General features: G+C 44.7%; 1 protein-coding gene across 3 annotated transcripts in view; it reads left to right on the plus strand.

The window, feature by feature from the left end:
• The first annotated feature begins 1,404 nt into the window (after positions 1-1,404).
• Positions 1,405-20,102, plus strand: part of BEAN1 (brain expressed associated with NEDD4 1) — a 50,085-nt gene continuing 31,387 nt past the window's right edge. For all 3 annotated transcript variants that reach the window (XM_079315920.1, XM_079315922.1, XM_079315921.1), the window contains exons 1-2: positions 1,405-1,532; positions 3,404-3,478. In XM_079315920.1, the coding sequence (XP_079172046.1) occupies positions 1,502-1,532; positions 3,404-3,478 (106 nt within the window). In that variant the 5' untranslated portion in view covers positions 1,405-1,501. The remainder of the gene's footprint in view (positions 1,533-3,403; positions 3,479-20,102) is intronic.

A 20,102-nucleotide genomic window follows, 5' to 3' on the forward strand; every position in this document is an offset into this window, starting at 1 on the left:
GAACAAAGATGTCATCACTAAAATTTGCAGAAGTACTAAACATTAGGAATTCCTGAACTTTAAAGAGGATAAAATATTTTGAAATCCTTAAGTGCGGTGTTACACACATATATGATTTTAGACAGGCAGAATGAGGCCAAGGGGCACATATCCAAAACCCAGCACAAATTTTCTGATGCATGTACAGATTTACACCTTCACACCATAACCAAATAACAAAGACCCCTAATAAAAGGAAGCCATGCAGTTTCCATTTATTGAAATTATAAATGAGGAGTCTTTCAAGGAGTCAAGCTAGGGGTTGGAGAAATTTATTACAAGGTAACTTCTGTAGCAGCATTCTAAGGGACTTCAGGGTACCAAGATACAGTTTTGGAAAAAGGTACAGGAAACAAACCTGTAAATTCCCATAAACCTTCATTTCAATTGCCTTAGACTCCCTTAATGCTTGCCTGGATTTAAAAAGAAAAGAAAATGAAGAAAAAGTGACAGCACATAACTTTTTACCAGGGAGTTCACATGTTTTACACTGACCCCAAACTTTATTATAGCCAGGCATCCATCACTGCTAAACCACGGAGAAGCTGAACAGCCTAAATACTGACAGCAAAGCTGTTGTGATTGAGAGGACTTGTTCTCCAGGCTACAAAACCACCCAGGGGCAGGGAAGTAAAGAAGGCTGCCTGCACACCGTGGAGCTCCAACTCCATGTCCCTACGAACAGGACCAGTGGGATCATTCTGCAGTGTCCTGCAGAACTAAGGAGTGCAGGGGTGACAGAATCTGCCAGTGGAACTTGGATGATAAAAAACCCCAAACTGCTGACAGGACATTCAGAAAAGGGGCCTCACTTCATACATTCTTTACCTAACAAGCTAATGATGTTTTTCTTAGAGGTGAACAACCAGTTATGAAAGCTCGTAGTCTTCAGTACCTGCTGCAGCCTGTTCCCACTGCATCCAGCGCTAGGGCATTTACCAAGCACAGTGAGAAACGTCCTCAGGATCCCTGGTAACAAGTAGATCTTACTACTGTGAGGTGGGTTTAGCTCTCGCTTGGACTACATGACTACATCCTCCGCCTAGCCCGCATACAGCCCGACGGAATTGTAGAATTACATCCTCCGCACTGCCGGATAATCCCGTCCGTCCCGGTGGGTTTACTCCAGGCAGTCCCTCCCTTTCAGCCGAAGCGCTGGGCTGGACCCGGCTTTCCGGAGCCGCTGTCCGCCTACAGCTCTCATGCAGGCAGCGAGCCCCCGCAGCAGCGCCGCTCACGCCGCTCGCCGCCGCAGGAGCGATGAGCGGCGGGCGCAGCCCCGGCATGTGCGGCCCCGGGCCCCCCCGCGCTGCCCCCGGCATGTGCGGCCCTGCCCGCGGGGCGGGGGTCACCCGCCCCCTGCCCCCAGCCCGGGGCCGCCGGCTGCGGCTCCGGCCCGGCCCCGCGCACGGCAGGAGGCGGCCCGGCCCCGCCGGCCCCCGGGGAGCCGCGGCGGGGGCGGATGGAGACAGCGGGCACGGCGGCGGGCTGGGGTAAGGCAGGGCAGGGCGGCATGGGGGAACGTACGGGCTGAGCCGGGGTGGGGAACGGCAGCAGCGGGGGAAGGTACGGGCTGAGCCGGGATGGGGAACGGCAGCGGCTGGGAGAAGGCAGGGGCTGAGCCCGGGTGGGAAAAGGCGGCAGCGGGGGAAGGTACGGGCTGAGCCGGGATGGGGGAAGGCAGCAGCTGAGCGGGATGGGAAAAGGCGGCAGCAGGGGAAAGGCAGGGTGTGAGATGGGACGGGGAAGGGCAGCGGCTGGGAGATGCAGGGGGAGGCAGGGACTGAGATGGGGTAGGGCAGAGGCTACAGAAAAGCAGAGCCTGAAGCGAGCCGGGATAAAACGGGCTGAACCCAGAGCTGAGCGGAATCGGGGTAAGGAAGAAACCAAGCTGGGGAAAGGCGTGAGCCGTGCTGGGGTAAAAGGCAGGGGCCGAACCGTGCCGGGTGCAGGTTGTCATGCGGGGTGGGGCAGGCTGTGAGGGGCCGTGCCGCGTAGGGCAGGCAGGTAGGTTGTGAGGGGCCGATCCCGGCCGGGTGAGGCTGTGAGGGACCGACCCCTGGTGGGGCACACTCTGAGGGGGTGATTGCAGCCGGCTGGGGCTGTCAGGGGCCGTGCCCGGTGGGACAGGTTCTGAGGGGCTGCGGGAGCCTGAGTGTTGCCGCCCTGCCGTGGGTGCGGGCATCGCCCAGCCCAAAGCACCCTGCCCGAAACTTTGTGTGGGCCGGGCCCCTTCTCGAACAGGGAGTGGCCTCTGCCCCACCGTGCCCGCGGTGGGAGCGCAGGGCAGAGCCGGGCAGGGCAATGCTGGGCAGGGCAGGGCGGTGCTGGGCAGAGACGGCAATGCTGGGCAGGGCAGAGCCAGGGCAGGCAATGCCGGGCAGGGCAGGGCAATGCTGGGCAGAGAGAGCAATGCTGGGCAGAGAGGGCAATGCTGGGCAGAGAGGGCAATGCTGTGCAGGGCAGGGCAATGCTGTGCAGGGCAGGGCAATGCTGGGCAGAGAGGGCAATGCTGTGCAGGGCAGGGCAATGCTGTGCAGGGCAGGGCAATGCTGGGCAGAGAGGGCAATGCTGGGCAGAGAGAGCAATGCTGTGCAGGGCAGGGCAATGCTGGGCAGGGCAGGGCAATGTGGGCAGAGAGGGCAATGCTGGGCAGGGCAGTGCTGGGCAGAGAGAGCAATGCTGAGCTGGGCAGGGCAGGGCAGTGCCCAGACCCCGAGCCGGAGTCTGTGACACAGCCAGCAACTCTCGGGAGTCAGGTTTAAATCCGTCTACAGTCGCAAACGGGCTCATCTTTTAAGAAATCTAAAGATTTGGTTATTTAGGACACGTTTTACTCGTGTGCATTTTGTTGCCTGTAAATATAAATCTTTGAAAAGCAAGTTATAAATATTAAAGCCTAAGTGCATAGGGGGAGTGTGTGTATCAAATTTTAGACTAAATTTATTCCAACCCAGTTTGGCACACACACACACACACGATGCATTCAAGCTGCACTCACACAAATCAGGGAAGTTACTTGGTTTTACAGTGGTAGGTGCCTGTTTCAGAGATTGGTGAATGACTTAACAACAATAATTAGCATATTTATATAACAGTTGTTGTTTATATGTGGGGCTTGGAATCTGAGAGGCATTAATATAATTTCCTGAACAGGAGGGATTCCTGGAAGCATGAAGCAATGGCTTGTTTGGCGTTCTCCCCCATCCAAGCTATATCTGTGAGTGCTCTCAGGGTCTGAGATGTGCAACCCTGCCCAGAGAGAGCAGGTGAACCTTAACTCAATGTGCCTTCAACTCACATCTGGTACCAAACAAAACCAAATTTCTGTTAAGGACCTTTCTCTTCATTTTTCCCTTTTTAGTTATTTTCTTCCATCTTCCTTTCATCTCTGGAAGCTCCATTAGTATTGGGATTGGCAGCAATTATTCCAATCTCCGTAAGTAATCTATTTTTTTTTTTATTGGCATGCTATGCAGTCATGTACAGCTGCAGGAATATAATATTTAAAGTTCTCTGGCAGATAAACATCAATCCAGTAAAAAGCAAATAGCTTCCTGACTGAGAAAAAACTGAGTTATCAGAAATGTCCTTTACCTTGTCATCTTTAGGCAGACCAAACTCACAGAAATGACAGAATTGTCTGAAATAAAGGACCATAAAATTCAATGTCAGGTACAAGTACTTAAATATTTTATTATTTCATTTAAATTTTAAAAAATCCTCCTTTCAGCATTTTCTCCCACAACAGCAAACTAGCAAATTGACAAATGGAGCACACTGACATCAGTCAAAATTTATATCAGTTTGGCACTCACTAGCAAAGCAAATGTGGCTAAAAATTACTTCCAGTCATTGAAACAAAACAATTCCTGACATTTGACTTCCTTCTGGTCTCCTTTTTATGACTGCCTTTTGTAGTCATTACATGAAGGTTTTTTGAAAAGGAAATACAGCATTATAGGAGCCAATTATTGTCGTGTCACTGGTCCTATTTTGGCAGAAAACCACGTGCATGCAGGGAAGCAGGGCAGCATGTCCAGTGTCTGGGAGAATGCATAATGAGAAAAATAAACACACACAACAATTAAACCCACACCTCAGAGCTCCCTTGGAGCAAGGGCTGCAGCTCAAGAAAATCTGTGCTGGAATGTTTTAATTAGATTGTGACTTTGTAACACTGTTCATTCCCATCATGGCTGAGAAATCATACAATTAAAGATGCAGTTCAAAGGAAGAGCAGACAAGAAGTTCCCTTAATTTACCTTGGAACCTACATGGAGGAGCACAAAGTCAGACAGCTACAGTCATAGACTAGAAATCATTCCCATTTTAATGTTTGCTGTCACAACCTATCATGACAGCAAACTGGAAGAAATTATTCATAGAGTCAGAACCAGCTTCTGGCTACAGTAGTGATTTTTAGGATCTATCCCTAAGATAACTGGCAATTGAGAGCAGTTTGGTTGATGAAGGTGAAGAGAGTACAAACCCAAGTAAATGCCAAGTGCTGTCTTTCAGATTTCCTGGTAATCCCTTAAACTCCTCCTAAAAACACATTAAAGCTGGGCTGAAAAGCAACTGCAAAATTAGTAGCTGCTGCCTAACAGATGCCCAACTGGCATCACCCAAGTCACAGGAAATATGTAATAGCAGTACAGAAATGTGGACATTGGTACAGCTGCATTGGCAGTCTCCTCATTTGTTAGTGAGCTGCCTGTGAGCTTGGCAAGAAAATCCCTGTGCTGGTGTTGTTACAGGTCAATATTGCAAAAACAATGCTGAGATTATTTCCCCCCAGAAATGTTGGGTTTACATAATGCACAAAGTGCTGCTTCCCAGCACTTCATTGCAGGACATTGGGTTTAGATAAGCAGAGTTTTGTAACTGAACAATTGCAGCAAACAGTGGAGTTCAGAGGAGTCTGAAGGTTGCTCTCATTTCCACACAGGTGCCTACAAAATTAAGTGGTTTAGACCATGGTTTTCTTTAGGCCTTAACTGAGTCCAGATCAGCCAAGCCTGAGACTCTGGCCCTCTCCACAAGGGCTCTCTGCTCTAATTCCTGTAATGCCCAGGCTCTGAAATGCTCCACTGACAGGAACAGATCATATTAACACAGTACTGGGTGGGCATAAATCAGAAACAAAACCGTGGCCCATGGGATGCTTTTACAGCAAATGTGGAGAGACCAGAGTTATCCCAGTCTGGGATAGGAGACTCCACAGTGGCCTCTACAGCTCTGTAGAGCTCGTGTAGGCCAGCTACTACACCTGTTTGCTCTCCAAACCCTGAATTTCCTAAGCAAGGGAAGAGGCCAGGAGCTGCACTGCAGCTCTGCCCATACAGAGTCAGCTGTGCCTGGAGAATCCTGCTCTAGTCCAGGACAAAGGGGAAAAGTCACCCAAACAAAGTCCAGACCAAAAAATACTCAGGGATGGAGCCCAGTAACTTCAGCCACACAAAGCCAAGTTAGGCTGACAGGGTCAGCATTTAACAGAACCTTCTAGTCAGAAATAGAATATGTTTTGACTTTCTTGTTTTAGATGTTTCTTTCTCAGAGAAACATTGGATTTTCTTAGCAAAGTGTTTCTAGGTTTTGGTCAGCTGTGTTTGGATGGTTGGCTGGTTTTCAGAATAAAAAGTCAGATTTATCTCTAGAAAATCATGAATATAAATTATTAATCAGCAGTCATGAACCTCAGTCAGTGTTTCAAATGCTTAAATAAAGGGGTCCAAAAACTGTCAGAGAAATAGAAAAGACAGAAAAATGTTTTTATGCAAACTGCTTCCCCTTTCTGCATGTGCCTGCCTCCTTCACCTCCTTCCCAGCACTTCTGAGATGTATCTCTGAGGAAATTGGTTGTAGACACAAGTAAAAGCAAACAAACCAACTGAATAATCAATTATGCAAACCACCAGTACATATTTGGTATTATAAAAAGATAGTTATTTCCAGCTGTTTAGTGACTCTATAGTTAGGTGTTCAAATATTAAGTATTTATGATAGACCTATTCAACTACATCCCTGCTTTTATATGTAAGGGCACAAGTAATGTCCAGAAATGAATGTAAAATGTTCATTTGCATGCATTCATGACAAAAAACAAAGTTTTAAAATATACAGACATCATTTTCAAATCCATCACTAAGATTCCTGTCTTAGAATCTTTACAGAGTCTACAAACTTATCCTAACTAAACAGAACTCTATCACCAAATCAAAAAGGAACAGAAGCATTCCTACTGTGGCTCTCTGCACATGAAAACCCACCTAAGACAGGTCCAGGGACACCTTTCACAAAGGAAAAGTGCAGGAAATTCTCATCTGGGAATCATTAGAGCCACCTTGGAGGCTGTCCCTCAGCATCTGGCTGGGGGACAGCAGAAAAGCACAGCTGGCTGCCAGCTGTGCTGCCACTGACTCCAGCACTGAGAGCTGCTGAGACCCCAGGATGACAGTGAACAGATGAATAAACTTCTACTCATAAACAAAGAAATCTTTCTGCACACACCAGAATAAAATGCTCTATCCACTGCTGAAGACTTGGGGCTCTGCAGCTCTTGATGGCAAATTCTGTCTTTTTCCCTCTCCAAACTCAGCCATTTTTGTGCAGTTGTCTGAGGCATGAACACAATTCCCAATGAAAGGGAGTACAACATCAGCAGGAACATAATTCCACATCCCCAGGCATGGGTGGAGCCCAGTGCCTCAGTCCAAACCAGGGAAGAGTGATCTGGGGTCTGTGCAAGCACCTTCAGGAGTTCTCCTGGCTGTCCCAGCTTTGAGACATGCAGAAAGACAGAAGATTGTTTCTAGCTTTGGTGGGAGCTGCTGGCCTGAGAGGTACAGGATGGCAGGAGTTTAAGAGAGAGCCTGACAGACCTGCAGCCAGACTTGTGCACAGCACAGGAAGACATCCCCTTGCACTGCTGGGATGCCCTGAGAAGTGACCAAAGCACCAACATGCACCACCATTATGAGTCTCTCTATCAAAAATGCCAGATACCCCACAGGTCTGTGGTGCCACACAGTGAGAGACATGCACTGCAGTTGCACCCTCTTCTCTTTAAGTGCACAGCAAGATTTAATGCCCAGAATAATCTGCTCTTTTCTTCCTTCACTCTATTTCCAAGTGTGGATATATTTCTGAAGATGCTGAAGAGGTTCCCCTCTCCTTTTCTTTAAGGGCATACCCCATATCTCCCTACAGTTTTCCACCTTGCACTTCATGTGTTAATGACTCCAGGAGGAAAGGATGCTCAAATACCTCCAGAACCACACCTTGGAATCCTTTGTTTCTCTCCCCTACTAAGTGATAGCCAGCACCTTTCTGCTATCAATTTATTTCATGATGGCTTGAAATCCTCTGTTACATGAAGAATAATTTCTTCACCTTTTAGTTTATTAGGCTGGAATCTGCACTGGGAAGGGATCCATTTCTCTCCAAGCCTGACAGTTGCTCATCCTCCTGTATGAGGATGTAGGCTGACAACTCCAAGTCATTAATTTCCATTGTACCTACTGACTTTATGCTTTCACTTCTCCCAGCTCACACTTCTCCACTTGAAATGATAGATGAGGAAATAATAGATGCATAGTGCCCATGCACCTGCATTGCAAACACACAGAATCTAGTCCAAACCTGCTCCCTAGCAAATAAATAAAAGGATGCTTGAGTTTTTGGAGGGGATCTCATCAAGCTGCTACAAGCAGTCCTATCAAGAAACCTCTCAGAGGGGAATAGGGGGAGGTTTGGTTTAGATCCTGTTTGAGCTGTGTGTTCAGGCACATGCCCAGCTACCTTTTTGCAGGGCATCTCTCCAGGAGAGGTGCACTCCTCTGGAAAGCTTCCTTAGTCTCTGTCCTCAGCTGCTTTGAAGACTTTGCCTCCAGCTCACAGCTAGCAGAAGCAATTCAGCTGGACTTGACGGCAATTATGCAAACAGGGATTTATTTTTTTTAGCTCCAAGACTTAATACATTTCTTGCTGGAACTTCCTGAAATACCTCTGATTTTTTTAAAATGACATTATATGACCTAGGGAAGCCTACAGTCTTCAAGAATCTGTGTGAAGATAATTCACTAAAGGACATTCCAGCCAAAGCCCCATGATCTCTGTCTGCTCTTAATGCAATTTATGACACTTTGTGAGCTCTTTAATTCTAAGTTTCTTATCTTTTAATTGCTCTTTTTAGTTGCAAACATGTTAATCCCTCTGTTTCCATCTTCAAAATGAGGATTTGTCTTTCAGCAATTGTTTTTTTTTCCTTCATTGACAAGTAATCTTTATTAGTTTGATGATTTAAGAAAAGCAGCTCTGTAAGTATCTATCTTCACATGTTTTCAGCATCCTAGCTTTATTTTGATTCAGCTGCAAAATTGCTACAAGATTACTTCTGCTTAAAAGCCCCAACTAAAACTGAAGCCTAATCACTCTAGGGTCTGCACAAAACAACTGGCCTTGTCCTTTCAGGTGACTGGTATCTAGAAAACACAAAAGGTGGGCAGAGGAAAAAAAGGCTGACAGAAAAGTTAATTGCTTTAAATTACACAGGAACTTAAGGAGAAAGCCTGGCTCTCCTGGCTGCTGGGTTGGTGTCTGTCCATTACCTGACACTGACTCTTGCTAGCAAGAGAGGAATTCTCTGAATTGACTTTGCACTTACTGAGGACCTGTAATGTTTTTTATGGTTAGATGACAAATGCAGGTGGGTCTCCATTCCACTGGGGAAGGGATTTCTACAGCAAGGCCTCAGGATTTAAAGAGATGAGCTTTACAAAATAGATCCTAGATCCTCTCAAGGACTGAGTAATTGTGAGTTGGAAGATCAGCTCTTACTAGGATCTCCTCATATTGAATTTTGCTTCTAATCCACACTTTAACATATCTTCTTATTAGCAGAAATCAGTATTTTGGTTATTTCCAAGCTAAACTGCTGAGGTACAAACTGTCTGTTTCCACTCTCCAAACACACCCAGCACACAAGTCCTTGGCCCAAACAATTGGCAAGAAGTACCAGGCTTTATTAAGAAGTTGGTCACAGTAAGCCCAGCACAGAAGACCAGTTTCTAGAAATTTGCAAATCAGGTTTCCTTGTTGTCACCTCAGTGTCTTTTCCTGAAATTTGCTTCAAGGGCAGCGGTTACACAGGGAACCACAGGATCCTCACTCCCTGAGTGAAAGGGTAAAGCCCTTCTGCCTTGACCAGACAATAAAAGCTCTGAGAGATGAATTAACTGGGGGTTATTTTATTTTATTGAAAGACAAATTACTGATTTATTGCAGCAGCCATATTGACAAGTAGCCCAGCAGTATCTAATCACTGGATATTGTAATTCCAACTCTGCCTCACAGACACATTCAGAGAGGAATGTGAATCCAAAGTGATACCTGGATTGGCCTGGACTTGGGGCTAAGGGACACACACTCTGCAATGAGGAACAAAAGGAGGGGTTATTTGGGGTGATTTTTGTGCATCATTTGAAGAGTACAGCAAACTGCACTAATGATCACTCTCCTCACAGTAAATACATTTGTGGAATCGGATGTTCCTTTCAAAAGAATGTGGGACATTCAATAGTAGACTGAAAGTTCCAATGCATCCTGCTGGGTGCTCTGGCTGTACAGCACATCTCTGAGCAGCAATCCCAACCAGAAATGCCCAGATGTTTTAGAGAAAGCACAAAATCAGAATATCAACAATACTTTTTGACTACATAGACAATTTTATAAAATACTTTCCTTTAAAACAGCACAATTCTAAATGGAAACATGAGTGGAAACTGCACTTGAATCAGAAAGGGCTTCTCTGAGAGAGGCTTCTTAGCTCCTTGTCAACTGTAGAAAAAATGGGTTTCAAATCAATTTTAGTTTTAAAACATGCTTTGAAGACAAAATATCTTGTGGCAGCATGTACTGGGAGAGAAGGATCACTTTGGGAAATAATGCATTTTTTCACCAGTGAAACAATCAGTCTCATAACAATTTTCATTACAAAGACCTGAAAGCTCATTATTGCTCAGTCAGTTTGTGCTGCCTCTGTCCCTGCTGTTGGCTGTGCCTCACTCTCTTCCTCAAAAGAACACTGACATATTTTCAGTCTTCATCGTTTTGGGGGTTATTTTACAGCTCTCTTTGAGAACAGATGGGAGATTTATATCATCTGGATTCACAAAACACATAATTTGCACTTGCTACAGCTGGGATAAGTTTGCACACACATTTTTTTAACCATCACTGCACCCCACTGCTTCTCAGTCCAAAGGAAATTGGATCTGCCCATGTAATGTTTTACAGTTTTCAATCTGAATGGTTCTCCCTGAGGCTAACAAAACATCACTGTGGGTTTCTGGTGTTCTCATAAAGGCCAGATCCCAAAGGACTTCTCCAGCTCCATGACAGCTGGCAGAACACACAGCACAGCATTACCTCATGGGACATGAGGTGTTTGGATTAATGACCTTCAAAGTGGAGCCAGTAAAGTGGTGAAAGTCAAAACAGAATTTTATGTCGCAGGAACTCTAGAGAATTTTCAGATGTCCAAAAAGTGCTGACATCACAGCCAGTGGTAGAAGAGAATTGTGTTCACCTGCTAAAAACAGGCACAGTGAACAAGATACAAAAGGATGTAAACTGGAGCAAGTTCATACAGGTTTAAAATAATTAGGGCAACTTTGAACTAGATTAGGAATTAAACACATCTATGGAAGATACGAGATATCACCAGGACCAATTACTCCAATAAATTTCCTAATTTTTTTTTTTCCCTTTGCATGTTTCACATTTGTCATGACTGTGCAACCAGTCCAACACCAATAAAAGTTGTTCCCATTTACACAAGGACTACTCTTGGCACCACAAAGTATTACTGCTTAGCTGCTGCTTCTATAATTTTTTAACTCTAAAAAAACCCCAAACCACAACAAAACACCTTCAAAAAACCCCACAAATAAACAAACAAAACAACCCTGTAATCCCATGCCATTTCACCTGAAATAGTCTGAGGTGCCTGCCAGAAAGGCAGAGGCTGTTTGGGGGGTGCACCATGATGTTCTGAAGGTGCACAGTGATCCTGGGAGGTGGCAGAGCTGCCAGGTGCAAGGGCCAGGCTGAGATTTGCTGTGGCAGCATGCTGTCAGTGCTGGTGATGTTTATGCATTGGGGACACTGCCATCTTCCCCTGGAGCAGCTGTGCAGGAGGGGAAATCAGGAGCAATCACCCAAACTGCAGGATTTTGCAGCTGTGAAGGGCGACAGAAGGTTCCAAATTAAAAATACTGAAGAGCTAACAAAGCCCATGCAGCAGCAGTGCCTGTGCTCTGCTGGTGCCAGCCTGCACCTCAGCCTGTGTGCTCCAGAGCTCGTGCCCACCAAGCTGGGGCCTGAACCCTGGTTTGCCTCTGGAATGTTTTAGATTGCTCACATGAAGTGGCCTGGATACAATCTGAATTCATGATACTCTGCTGATAATTAAAGCTGATTTCCAAAGAATCTTTCTGCACAAAGTTCTTCCATGCCAAACTTAAAAATATTTAATTTGGTCATTAATATACTATCTTCTGTCTGTTTTACTTCTCTTTCTCTTTATTCCATGGGGTATTTTGTATTGTGAAGTGTAAAACACACAAGAAGACCCCATATACTTCCTTTCACAGAGATGCCCCAATTCCTTTTTAAACTTTGTATCATGCAGCTGCTGTTTGAATGTTGATGGACATGAAAAGCCAAATTGCTGCTGCTGCAGGCAAACCCTCAGAGCATTGGGCCTGAGAAGGGGTGGTCCTGCTCAGATGTGACAAGTGACACCAGTCCCACCCATACTCCCATTTCTCGGGCAAATACATTTTGTACAGGTGAATATTAGCATGACCTGAAACTGCTTTAATGGTTGTTACCATCTCTCTTTTGAGAGGAGGAAATGTCTGTTTGTTGCTCTGTGTGCATAAGATAAAAGGAACACTAGTGCTCTATCAAAAGACAAGAGAAATTTACTTTTTTCCCCTTTCTAGGCAGAGAGAAGTGATTCAGTTTTCTACTCAGCCCCTCAAAATTAACAGTAGCCCTGGGACACATCTTCAGCCATTTAACTGAGGGGCCAGTAAAACATTTGGTTTCAGACAGAGCTTCAGACCCTACTGGATAGGATTTAATGTCTCTGCAAACCAAATCTGAGTTTATGTCTCCATAAATTCACCCAAGGCTTATGAAGAGTGTTGAAAAAATCCACCCCCATTCTATCAGACTCAGTTCCTACCCTTAACTGTCAAAGGGACCATGACAGAGTTATACTTACAGCTAAGGAAGTCTTAATCCAGTCCTTCAGGTTTATGCAAGATAACAGATTTTTTTTTTCCCATTTAACCATTTGTATGTCCAACTGGGGCAAAGATGCACAGTTTTGGTTTGGATGTTCAAGCATGTCAGGCAGCCAGAAGGCTCAGAGACACACACTTGTGATTTCTCTGGGGTGTGCTTCACCCAGACCTCACCTGGCTCAAGTACTTACTAAATGCCGGAACGACAGGACAGGAAGGATTTGTTTCAGTCCCACACCCTTGTCGGGTCTGACAAAGCAGAGTGCTTTCACCCAGCCGGCCTTTCAAAAGCAGCATGATTGACTTTCAGAAGGAATTGCCTGTTACACAATCATCTATTGTTTCTCCTCTTTTCAGATGAACTGAGCTTTCTGCTGAGTAAAAAAGAACCACACTGTGGTGGTGACAGACTGCCTCTTACCCTGGCTGTGCTGTCACTAGAAGGGGGACTGTGGCAGAGTCCACATGTCCTTGGAACTCTGCTGAAGTGAGTTATCCTTTCACTTTCCCGAATCATGGCTCCACATTCTGTGAATGTGAATCCATCTGCTCACCAGCTCTGCAGCAATAGGCTGCTCTGAACAATAGGTTTGATCTGGTTTTGCTGTTGCAAGGACATGGATATTTAGAGGCTTATTTATTCGTCTGTCTAAATCATTGTACTGAATGCTGAGTTCAAGGACAATGTGTGGTTCAGGCAGCAGTGGGAATGGAAGATGTGGTCAGGCTCAGAGTGCATTAAGCTAATGTATTATGAAAGCTATTGCTCTGAAATGCCAGTTGAGGAGGAAGAAGGGAGAAAAAAAAGCCTGAGAAAGGCAATTGCCATTGCCAGAAACAATTAGGCACTGGCAGCTCTGCAGAGCAGTGGCTGCTGGCTGGGCCTGTGCAGCTGGAAGTGGAATGAGTAACCAAACAACTTCACAAGTGATTCAGGTAGTGCTTGGCCAGGGGAGAGGGAAGAATTGCTGCCAGGTCAGAGATACCCAGTGTATTTAAGGGTGTCATGGGACACTTTTTATACAGGGTGCAGACAGTTTTAGCCATTTGTTTTGAAACCAGATTTGTTGCAAAGGAGTTGAAGGAGGTGTTGGAAGATCTCTGATGAACACGAGGTTGCTGCAGCTGCTGTTTACAAGCAAACTTGGAGATGTAACCGCCTCAGCTTCTTCAGTTTCTGCCTTGTTCTGTTTACACGATAATGTCAAGCTTCAGTTTTAACACTGAGCCCTTCCTTTTAGCATACCTACTTTGCAACTAGCAACATCTAAGAGACAAACTACTTTTAGACCACTGCTCTATACTCTACAAATAGCATTGATCACATGCTGTCACTAATTAGAAGTACTTGGAGACTTGTGGATTTCAGTTACCATGACATTTTACACAGGAGACCGTGGCCTCAGTTGTGCAGAAGGATCAGATATTACAGTGGCAGAGTGGACTGTAAAGACACTTCAGGTGAAAGTAACCCAATAAGTGAGTTTCAGGAGTGAGCCCAATACACCCCATCCCCAAATGGGTATGAGATACCTGGAGGAAAAATGGAAATTAAAACCCTCTGGACATGCAGAGTGGACAGCAGGGCCTCACCACCATCCCTGCTTAGCACCATCCACTCCCAGTTCCAGCCCCACACAACACTCTGACAATAGAGCAGCATCCACGGCAGAGCACAAAAGATTATGAATTTATATTGACAATTCCTAAGGGTTACAGTTAATGTGCATAGGAGGAACATAAGACCTGAATTTAGGCAAGATCTCTGGTTCTTACACTCTGAATTTATAAGCTAATCAGCAGAGATCACAGCTAGATATGGGGCTGTGGTTTTTCCTCTGAGAAAACATATTGGGTGTGGCTGTGGAAGGTTTAATGGGAGCACACCAGTTTGGATGATCTTGAATTTTGCCAGGGTCTTGTGATAACCTTTAATAAATTTACATTGCACATAAGAATGTGTTATTTTCTACCTTTCTATAAAGGTGTGCACAAGTAATGACTGATAACAATCTTCTTAAGATATGTCAATTTTTTTTTTTTTTTTTTGCAAAGCTGTCGCTTCAGTGCTAATAAAAAACTACACAAATGACAGCTGACAAAATGAGAGTCAAGTACTCAGAGGTTTTGCACATTACAGTCATTAAGAGCTCCAAACCAACAGAGCATTTGCAATAGTTCCAGGAGTGCACAGAACTCAGAAACTGCCTGGAGGAAAATTCATTATTTGTCAGTGCAAGGACTGATGATCTTCAGTTTTCACACTCAGACTCTTCCCAAGTGACCCTGGGAGCAGAGTGTCACCGCTGAGGCACCAGCTGCTGTCACCCCACAGGCACAGAAACACTGCAGACAGGCGGCCAGAGCAGCAGAGTTCCCAGGAGCCCTGAATTCCCCCTGGAGCAGCATTCCCTCAGTGCCAGCCTGCCCAGAGCAGCACTGCTGCCCTGCAGTGTGGGACAGAGCCACAGAATCCAGAGGCTGCCAGGCACATTTCCACAGGAGCTGTGTCCACATCAGGAAGTCATCAATGAACGTGAGGCTAAATCAGCACATGAAAAAATACTTGTGTATAAACACCCCCACTTTGTGACTGATGTATAGGTAACATTATGTAAGGTATATAATTATATAACTAATATGAGTACATATCAAAAATATAGCATATATATATCATATTTATTACTTTTTCTCCTGTGTGCAGGATAGATACACTCCACTTGAATCATTCACTGTTCTTATTTCTAACTTTCTGATTTTGTAATACTGACATCTAAACATTTAGCCCATAGGGTAGAAAACACCTTGGTTCCTTACGAATAGATTTGGTATTTGGTATATTTGATACACCTGTTTCATCCTAATACATTTTAGTACATTTATGACTTCTGGCAGGATCCAAACACCTTGTATGGCCCTCTGAAGGCAACAGTCATTTAAAGAACTACATCCTTGAGCCACAAAGCATGAGTGAAAATACCTGGCTTTTACATGTTAGTTATTATTATTCTTTCTCATCTTAGATTTGCTACATTTATTTTACAGCTAATGGTATCTCAATTCAGAAATGTAGGATTTATTTTTTTATTTAGGCCAACAAAAACTTCATCTACTTCATATGAAACTCATAAATATAAAAACCAGGCACCAAGAAGGAAGTGTATTTCCCTTATAGCATATTTTTCTGTTAAATCATTATTAATAGATACTTTAAAGCTTGTGTCAGTCATATCACTTACCCATTATTTGTGTGTCCTTGGACAATTTCTCATGCTGCTTAAGGATGCTGATTAAACATGCAAACAGATCTATCACCTAGGTTGATTATGTATTTTGAGGTTTTCAGAGACATTGGAATTGTCACCTCTTTTAATTGAAAATGATTTTATATAGATAAAAGCAGGGATGGATGGATGGATGGATGGATGGATGGATAGATAGATAGATAGATAGATAGATAGATAGATAGATAGATAGATAGATAGATAGATAGATAGATAGATAGATGAAATTTACTTTCATATTTTTACTTCAACAACCTAAAAATCTTTTGATAAATGGCTTTAAGTGACTTTAAACTTGTTTTTTAACAACAGGCAAGTGCAGCACTCTTAAAGTTACAGGTGTCAGACTGTCAGCACTAAAACCCTATGGCCATCATCTCCCCACACTTGTTTAGAGGCCACATTCTCCACACCCACATACAAATTCCCAGTGGAAACTGGAGCTTTGTGCTAAATAACCATTCCTTCAAAGACTAAAAGTGAGACAATATTTTCTGAATCCCAGTGCTGGCAGCTAGTGGTGCTCCCACTGCTCTGTGTGTTTCTGACTCACATTAGCAGGGTGCAGCAGGACCTCTTATTGACAGTAGTTATGATGAATTAACAGAAGGGAGGAGGAAAAAGACAGCTGTTGTTTAGGCTTTTTTAAACCCAAACAAAACCTGCAGTCCAAATCTTTGCCATGCAGGATGGTGTTCCTTGGCAGCAGGTGCCTCAATGGATGCTAAGCAGATGTTTTGAAATTAATTTCCGCTGGGCTGGAAGTTTGGAATTGTCATAATAAATCATAATGTAAAACTAGTGCACAGATAGGTTAACTTTTCCATTTTCAGAGTGTTACAAATAAATGATTTCTACACTATAAAAATCTATCAGAATAAAGCTGTGTTCCACCTTTGGAGCTATCTGTGAAAACAGCCATTGTCAAAGTTCTTCATTACTAGCCAGGAAGGACAGCTTTATATTTGAACAGGAGGCTGAATTAGCTCCTCAGATTTTCCCTTCAGCTTATCAGGAAGTTTTCTGTGAGCCTCAAGAATTCCAGGGACAGTCACCCCCAGCAAAAGGGGAATAAGTACCAGGTAGAAGATCTTCACTAGCATCTGTTCTTGCTGACAGCTTGACCCTGACTAAGTAGGTTTGAGATTACGTCCTCAGCCTAAAAATGTGTGAGCACAGGAAGCCCACAGAGAGGAATATGTACCTAAGTGCCATTGGGATCACAATCCCTGCTTCTCATGGAAGGACTGGACACACAAATACTGCACAACACTCACCAGGCCAGCACATGAACCCTCCCAGTACTACTACCAGACTGTGTTCCATCTAATTAGCAAAACGATTTTGTGATAGAATCAGTTAATTACAGTGCCAGGCAGATGGTGATAGAGCCATGTAGTGTGCAGAGCTCTGTCTCTTAAATTCATTATCTGGAGTATTTATCAAAGTCACCAAGCTTTTCAATGCTGATAACTTGCTTTACTGTGTTATTTTGGTCTGCTCTATTTCAATTTTGTTCCAATTCTTTCGTCTACCTCTGGCTTTCCAGAAACCAGAATATCTTCCAGCAAGGCTGAAACAGCACTTACCGAACTGTGTTATGAGCAGTAATGGCAACTGGTGGTTATGCAGCACCCTAAAGAACTCCTTTATCTTTTGGAATCCTGTTGCAAACTCTGTACAATCATTTGACTTTCAAACATACATGAAAGTGGAAAATTAGAACCATTTCAAGTGCTTCTAAAAAACAGTTCATCCCCCTCCAGAAAATGCCTACAAGTCAGACTTAGGTACCTTTTGTTCCTACTCACAAGCAAATCTGTCATTAGCTTTTGAAATCATGGAATTTTTGGTGGACTACAGCTGTACAGGGATTCCCAGAGAAGCTGACCATGTGCAACTTTATTTGGAAAAAAACCCAGCAATTCAATCTCAGCTATCAACTAACAGAACAGTCACCCAGGGAACTGGGATAAAATACAGCCACCAAAGTATCAGGAGGTATTTCCTATTGCCCCAAGAAAACTCCATCAGTCTGAAAATTGGTCAATCAATCATGTCAGTGCTGGAATTCTTAAAAATTAATCACAGAAGCATGGTGGGTTTTACTTTGGACTGGACTAGCTCCTCTCTAATGGTGCTTAGGTTTAAACTACAGCTGTGGTGTGATTATTCCGGTCCTTAAGCAAAAACCTAAATTCAGATTCTAGAATCCCAAAGCATGGAAGGTTGTGCTTTGTGAAGGTTTGAAAACAAAAGGCCTTCTTCCCACTGTATACCCATTAGAAGGTTATTAGTCCAGTTCCATTTTTGGTCTGAGAAAAGCTTTTTTCTTTAAAGAGAGAAATAAATGGCCAAACCTCAGTCTGTTACATGTGCCCATGGTGCAGTCACTGCAGGGGCTTCTGGACTGGCCTGTCACTGAGGAAATTCATGAGATCTGCTTCTGGCAGCTCATCAGCCATGGAAGCAGATTCATGACAGAGGGAAAGGGAAATGACTTTCAAAAGCCTCCTATGCCATTAGTGCCTAATCCAATATCCTGGATTCCTGTTCTTGGGTCTCGGAGGGAATCAAACCCTTTGTTCTAGCATTGATAAAATCAGATTCAGTGGTGTCTACAGCAGTGACCAGGAGGCCTCAGCACTCATTAGATAAGAGATTGCTTTGTATCTACCATGCAGGATCTCAGAAAGAGATGGGCAAAGCAAAAAGTGATGCTAAGGAAGGAGTTCAGAAATAAATACTGATGAAAGGGGAACCCCAAACTTGGCAGCTCTTTTTCAGCCATATCACACCAATTTTACTACCACAAAACTCATGGAAATCTAAGGCCACAGCTGTGAGAATTAAGCCATGGGGTGTGAGATCCAGCACTGCAGTGGGAGCCATGGGGTATGAGATCCAGCACTGCAGTGGGCAGGAATGAAGCCATGGGGTATGAGATCCAGCACTGCAGTGGGCAGGAATGAAGCCATGGGGTGTGAGATCCAGCACTGCAGTGGGCAGGAGTGAAGCCATGGGGTGTGTGAGATCCAGCACTGCAGTGGCAGGAATGAAGCCATGGGGTGTGTGAGATCCAGCACTGCAGTGTCAGGAATGAAGCCATGGGGTGTGTGAGATCCAGCACTGCAGTGGCAGGAATGAAGGCATGGGGTGTGTGAGATCCAGCACTGCAGTGTCAGGAATGAAGGCATGGGGTGTGTGAGATCCAGCACTGCAGTGTCAGGAATGAAGCCATGGGGTGTGTGAGATCCAGCACTGCAGTGGGCAGGAATGAAGCCATGGGGTGTGTGAGATCCAGCACTGCAGTGGCAGGAATGAAGGCATGGGGTGTGTGAGATCCAGCACTGCAGTGGGCAGGAATGAAGCCATGGGGTGTGTGAGATCCAGCACTGCAGTGTCAGGAATGAAGCCATGGGGTGTGAGATCAGCACTGCAGTGGGAGCCATGGGGTGTGAGATCCAGCAGTGCAGTGTCAGGAATGAAGCCATGGGGTGTGAAATCCAGCACTGCAGTGGGCAGTCTGGTCACACTGGGGCTCTTGGCAGTGCTGTTTGAACAATCATGAGCACATGGCACGGACATGGCATGTGTTCTTTTTGAGACAGGGAGAGGGATTCCCCAGGGCTTACAGGATTCACAGTATATTACACCTCCTTTCAGACTGAGGCATGTGCAGAGAAAGCTTTGTAGCCAGCCACTGTGAAGTGAATTTTCAGGGAAGGAACGGAGGAAAAACTCAAAAGCTACATTCATAAGATCTACTGAGAGTAAGAGTGCCCTTCCCAGGGAGGCTGTATTTCAGGATAGAGTTCCATCATATGTTCAGCATATTGCTGCAAGGTGGAAAACATCTGTTATTGCTACAAAGCAGGCTGGCAGGAAGAGCCTGAGCAAGTGGTGGATCAAACAAGAAGAATGTGGGAGAAGGGAATCTTTGTTCTTTTTGTAGCTTTCCTAGCCAGGGCTTCCTGGCATTATAGCTATGTAAGAATATCAGAGCCAGTGTGCTGAGCCATGGCTCCAAAATTCCAGAAAGGCTCTTTAGGGCATCACAGTAACCCACAACAGCCTGAGAAGCCACATGTGTGATTCATGGAGAGGATTCCAATGCTGCCCTCCCTGTGTGCTTCCCACAGCTGATGTGTGCACACTTCAGCACACACAGCTCTGCACAGGAGGGGCTTTGTGCAGAAAGGAAAAATCAAGTCTAACTTGATAGTTCCCATTTTATTAGTAATTAAACACTGCATAGAAAAACTTAAAATAATTCTGTAGTGAAGATTTTACTCAAAGCTGGCATTACCAGGAGGTTTCTGTTTGTTCCAAGAGCTGCATCTCCACAGCCAAGCCCCCAGATTGCCTCTGGGCAGCACCTCGGGCCTTTGGGATTCATAACCTCCATCCCTCTCCAGCAGCTCTAGAGAAAGTCATGTATATAAACCTGCCTATGGAAAAT

The sequence above is a fragment of the Erithacus rubecula genome, assembly GCF_903797595.1.
Source record: "Erithacus rubecula genome assembly, chromosome: 12".
Taxonomy (NCBI): Eukaryota; Metazoa; Chordata; class Aves; order Passeriformes; family Muscicapidae; genus Erithacus; species Erithacus rubecula.